This window comes from Corvus brachyrhynchos, unplaced genomic scaffold, assembly GCF_000691975.1.
Source record: "Corvus brachyrhynchos isolate BGI_N302 unplaced genomic scaffold, ASM69197v1 scaffold58, whole genome shotgun sequence".
In the NCBI taxonomy this organism is placed as follows: Eukaryota; Metazoa; Chordata; class Aves; order Passeriformes; family Corvidae; genus Corvus; species Corvus brachyrhynchos.
The window spans coordinates 1,726,110-1,731,632 of NW_008239539.1; the positions used below are offsets into that span (position 1 = coordinate 1,726,110).

The window sequence follows — 5,523 nt, forward strand, 5'->3', positions numbered from 1 at the left end:
AGGAGAAAGCTGGGCCAGGTGCCCACATGGGTGGGGACGTCCCTCTGTCAGTGCCATGGGGACAGTGGTTCCTGCTGCTGCCTCCCCTGCAGTCCTGCCTGCAGACACTCACATCCAGCTCCCGGAGGAGAGACTCCAGCTGGTATCTGTCCTTGAACTCTGGGCTGAATTTTTGGTCCAGGTCTGTATCCACCTTCTTCAAAAGCTCCTGAGCATCCTTAGTGTCCTTCTGAAACTGCAGAAAGGGAAAGTCTCTTGTGAGAGAGGGTCCTGCGGAAACATGGAGCAGACCCTCCATGGTCTTCACACAGCCACCAGGACCTGCTCTGGACATGCAGAATATGTGGAGAAAGGCAAGGGATCACTATTTCCCTTGCTCAGGACATCAGATCGAAGGAAACAACAACCAGGAGCCGCTTATTCCGTGCAGAGCTGTTAAGTCCCACCTTTCCCTGCCCTCAGTTCTGTTTCACTGGGACAGCATCACCACAGTGTGTGGTGCCTCCACTGCCAGCGCCAGGAGAAGGCAGAGCCAAGCCCTTCCACGCACAAACCATCCCCTGGGGCAGCTGTTCTGGCAGATCCCCACGACAGGCACCGCCTGGGCTGGGCACCACGGCTCAGCTTTGGCAAGAGACTCATCGGGTGGCGAACACGCCCAGGCTGTGGGAGAGGAATCCAGCCCGACCTGCTCCCCTGCAGAGCCTCCCTGGCTGTCGGATGCCATTTATCCAGCAGACATCTGTCTGCCCCGCTCCGCTCCGCTGGGACACTCAGCCCTTGTGCCGGGCTCCCCGGGGGGCAGCTCTGCTGGTGGCAGCTGGGATTTCCTACGTGGTCCTGTTCTGCTTCCCAGTGGAGCACTCAAGGTCTTCCCATGCCGTGTTTGGGGCTGAGGGATCTCTGCCGTCCTGGGGGCAAGGATGCTGACACCAACTGTGGCTCACGAAAGTCAGTGTGGGAGCAGAAGCTTTCTGCAAGTCATGCTTTGGCCAAGCACTCACTGACCTTTGGTGCCTGAGCAATTGTGACTCGTGTTCTATCAGCTCAACGTGTTCTCCTAGCCATAAAAATCCTGGGTTTAGAGCACTCCAGTCCTGGTTTTAGGACCTCTTCTACCCAATTTCCAGAACAGCAGGACTTTTTGTATTCTAGGATCTCCTGCAACCCAGCACCTGCTCTCTAGGCTCCAACAACTCGCTGCCCCCGGGGATGTGGTACCTTGTGGAAGTCCTCCATGAACTTCAGGTGGCTCTCCTCGCAGATCAGCAGGTTCAGGTACTCCTTCCAGTCGGCGTGCACGGCCTCGATGTGAGCCTGCAACGCAGGGTGGGAGGGGGACATCAGCAGGACCCCCGTGGCAGGGGCAGTCCTGAACTGGTCACCAGGAAGTCCCAGTTGCCATCCTGAGTGAGCAGCTCTTTGGCTGCCTCTGGAGCCACCCAGATGCTCTCAAGGGGAATCTAGGATGGGAATACCCAAGGCTGGGATGATCCCATGGGAACATAGGCTGTGTGGAGGTGGCAAATCCTTGTGGCCATCCTCCCAACCAAACAGGGAAGGGTTCCACCATAATTCATCCTCTCTAGGTGGGCACAGGGTAATTGCCACAGGAATGAGGAAGATGGGAAGAGCTCCTTAGGTTTATCTTCGCTCCTCCAGTGGTGTTTACACATCTGCAGGTGAAGGAGGCTTTTTCCCCCTTGGCATCTCAGGAACTAAAGTCACGAGTGGTGTTGGCAGCGGGTCCCACTCTGGAGAATGGCTGGGTGAGTCCCCCAAGCTCCAGGATGGGTGGGGAGCTGGGACCCATCCCTGGTGCTCACCTCGATGGCGTTCTTCCCGGGGTGGTTCTGGGCCAGCAGCTGATCCCCATCAGCGTGCAGCTTGTTGATCGCCTCCTCCTTCTCCTCCAGCTTCCGGTGGATGAAGTTCTGGATGGGGAGAGGTGAGATATTGATCCCCACGCAAAGGGAGGAGACCCTGGCTGCAGTCTGAGGCTGAGCAGCTCCACAAGACAAAGTGTGGTGCTCCCCCACTGCAGCTTTCACTTTTCCTTCCCTTGCAGATGTTGCTAAAGATGTGACTCCTGCCGAGCCAGCGCTGAGATAAGGGACAGGAGGCTGAGGGCGCCGTCATGCCTCGTTATCTTTGGCAGAAGTAAGAATTAACCTCACTATCCCTGTGCTATCAGCTGGACATCTCAAAGCCCTTCATGATGGGCTGGGAGAGACTGAGGCATGGGGGAAGGAACATTTCCTGCCCTCATCCAGCTCCCCTGGCCCCGTGCCCAGCTCCCTTTTGCCTGGCACCAGCCGGAGCGGGGCCAGGCTGCCGGGAGCGCACGGACCTCGTACTGGCGGCGCCGGCTGGAGTAGTCCAGGTTGTGGTCGCTCCAGTCATAATGGGTCCTGTCCTTGGCCTGCTGATCCAGCCAGTAGAGCTTGTTGGTGCAGCGCTGCATGTAGTCCTGCAGCGAGTTCAGGTCCTGCTGCCGCTGCTGGGAGCCGGCCTGCACAGGGGCACAGGGAGAGCTCAGCCCAAAGCTCCTCTCTGTGGGTCCCCCAGGGGTGCCCAGCCACCCAGGACCCCTCCAGGGGGGTTCTTCCCCCAGGACCCCAGAGGCTCTTACCAGCAGCTTCTGGTATCTGGCTTGGAAGTCGCTCATGGTTTCCTGGGGAGAAGCAAGGCAAGGGTTAGGAGCGGTGTCTGGAGAGCAGTGGTCTGACAGGGGCTCGAGGGTGCAGAGGGATGTGGGTTTAGGCTGGAAGGGGATGTGGGTTTATGGGATTTGCCTCATTGTAAAGCCAGAGCCAGTGTGTGATGGTGAGCTCTGAGGCTGGATCTGGGCACCCACCCAAACCTGCTCCGGGCTGCAGCAGCCTGGATGGTGTGACACCCTCCCCTTCATCCACAGCTCGGGGCAGGGCTGACCCTGCAGGGCAGCAGGAGCGGGGCAGGAGAGCTGACCTTGCTGCCTTCCTTGACGATGTGTGGCCCGATGGCCATGACCTCGTTGTGGAAGATGTTGTGCTCTTCTACTTGGCTGTTGACCAGCGGCAGGTCAGTCCCAAAGCCTTTGCTGCTCAACGCGTCCTGGGGCACACAGGAGTTGGGGTTAGCACTGGGGGAATGGGGGGGAGGCTGCTGACCCCTAGGAAACTCCTCCTGGAGGCGGCTGTGGAGCTGGGCTGGGATGGGCTCTGGGGTCTGCGGTGTACGGATGCCCCAGGAGCACGTAGGTGAAATCGGCTGTGCTGGAGGGCAGCCATGGGAAAAGCAGTTTGGGGGGTTTAACCCTTCTCTGGGTGGAAGTGGGAGTGGGATAAAATAAAAAATAAGGGCTGTGGAGTAGAGCCTAAAGCAGGTGGTGACTGGGGATGCTGAGGCCAGGACCGGTGCCACCTTGAGCACTGACTCCTGGTGCCACAGCCCCTGGCCTTGTCCCATCACCTCTGCCCCTCCCCTGCCACGCCGCTGTTTGCTGCTCCCACCCAGTACGGAGCTGCCCAGAAGTTTCCCAAGAGCCAGTTTCTCCACAGGAGCTGCAGGAGTTCCCGCCCAGCTGGTGCTACTGGCCAGGCAGTGACACTGGTGGCCCCCTTGGTACCTGTTTCTCCTCGATCACTGTTGACCAGTTGACCTGGGGCTCGATGTGCTGCAGGGGGAAGTTGTAGATCTGGTCGTGTTTCACACGCAGGTTTGCCACTCGCTCCTTCAGCTGCCGGATGCTGCAGGAAGGGAAAGGTGAGGGTGGGATGCAGGATGTGGGCATGGGCTGGCATTAGCGTTGGTGGGTGTAGGTGATCCTCTGCCAGGCCCCCGTGGATGGTGGGCTGTCCTTAGGCTGGCAGCAGCTGGGCTGTGCAGTGGCTGGGCAGGGAGAGGGCAGAGGATCCTGTGCTCTGTCCTCTGCCAGGGGCTGTTCCATGGCTGTGAGCCCAGGGCAGGACCTGGGGCAGAGCGTGGGGCTCAGCGGGCAGGTGCCACCCTGCCACGCTGCCATCATCTCGCACTCTGTGTGCCCAGGACGGTGGGGGTCACACACCCTAATGGGAGTTGGGATGCAGAGGAGCCTGTGGTGACCCCCCCACTGCAGGCAGCAGCTGAGCAAGGCCCCTGGAGAGGCCTCCCCCTCGTCCAAGGGCTCTGGGGACAGGTGGGTGGCACTCACTCTTCTGTGATCATGTCCCCCTGGGGGTGCTTCATGTGCCGGGCCACGGCCGCGTCCCCATCCAGCACGTAGAGCAGCTTGTCGGACTCGGAGAGTTTCTGTGCCGTCAGCTCCTTGTACTGCGCCAGCTGGCACGCCTTGATCTTGTGCAGGTCCTGCGCCACGGGGACACGAGGAAGGGTCACACAAGTGGTGTCCAAGAGGTCATCCCACCCCGCTCTCCCTTGGCACTGCAGATGGGCAGGAGCTCTGCTGTCTCCCATCCCCCTGGGATGTATTTGACTTTCCCCTCTCCTATCTCAGGATCCTGGAATGGCTTGGGTTGGAAGGGACCTTAAAGACCATCCAGCTCCAACTCCCTCGCCACAGGCAGGGACACCTTCCACTCGACCAGGTTGCTCCCAGTCCCATCCGAGCTGGCCTGCTGAGGAAGGGCTGGGGAGCTGCATCACCCTGGCACGCATCCTTTGGGAAGGGGAGATGGTTCAGGCCTCTCCTCCTCCATCCCAGCTCCCTGCTGGGATGCACATCCCCACTCTGCACAGTACTACCCCCCTGCGTAGGGGCGAGTTTTGGGGCCCTGTTACACCCTCCCACCCTCTTCCCACGAGCGGGGGGACCCCACCATCCCACCTTGCACCCATCACAGGGCTGGGCAGCCACCCACACGGGCATAGGAGAGGAGGGGAGGCCCCAGAAGTGCCAAGGGCTGCGGCAGGAGGCAGAGGGGAGACAGGGCTGCTGGGAGGAGCCTGCGAATGCAGGACCGTGCCTCGCTTACATTTTGCATTCGGGAGTCGGTCTCCACGATGTTTTTCTCCACCTGGTCAGCATTTTTCTGCAGGCGCTCGATGAGCTCAGTCAGCTCTTTGCTGGAGATGCTGGGGAGAGAAAGGGGGGCTCGTCACCCCCCAAAGCCGGCCACAGTTCCCGGGGTGCCCGCGGGGTGCCGTGACCCCGGGGGTGGCCGGGGGCCAGCCGAGCCTGCCAGGCACTGCAGCTGCGGGTGACTCACTGCTGCCTTCCCAACACTTTCCAAAATACTCGGCCGCTGGCCCAGGACGGGGTGGGGGGTGAGGGACGTGGTATCTCCCACGGGTGGAAATGGGAGTGATGCCCGAGCCTCCCTCGGCTTCGGAGCAAGGAAGAGAAGAGCTGTTTGCAGGGACAGGGAGAGAATCGCAGAATGTGCTCAGCTGGAAGGGACTCACAAGGATCAGCAACTCCTGGCCCTGCACAGACACCCCAACAACCCCACCCTGGGCCTGAGAAGGGGGGTCCAGTGTGGAAAGAGAGGAGCTGGAGCAGCAGAGAGGCCCTGGCCCCCCATGCCCACAGGGCAGGGGGCC

The 5,523-nt window shown here is 60.6% G+C and overlaps 1 protein-coding gene across 1 annotated transcript in view; it reads right to left on the bottom strand.

Annotated features, from left to right (window-relative positions):
* PPL (periplakin) overlaps window positions 1-5,523 on the bottom strand; it is a 27,507-nt gene that overhangs the window by 12,739 nt on the left and 9,245 nt on the right. Inside the window, 9 exon segments of the mRNA XM_008639084.2 lie at window positions 113-235; window positions 1,222-1,317; window positions 1,827-1,934; window positions 2,351-2,512; window positions 2,633-2,674; window positions 2,971-3,096; window positions 3,611-3,731; window positions 4,175-4,329; window positions 4,956-5,055. Of these exon segments, the coding sequence (XP_008637306.1) occupies window positions 113-235; window positions 1,222-1,317; window positions 1,827-1,934; window positions 2,351-2,512; window positions 2,633-2,674; window positions 2,971-3,096; window positions 3,611-3,731; window positions 4,175-4,329; window positions 4,956-5,055 (1,033 nt within the window).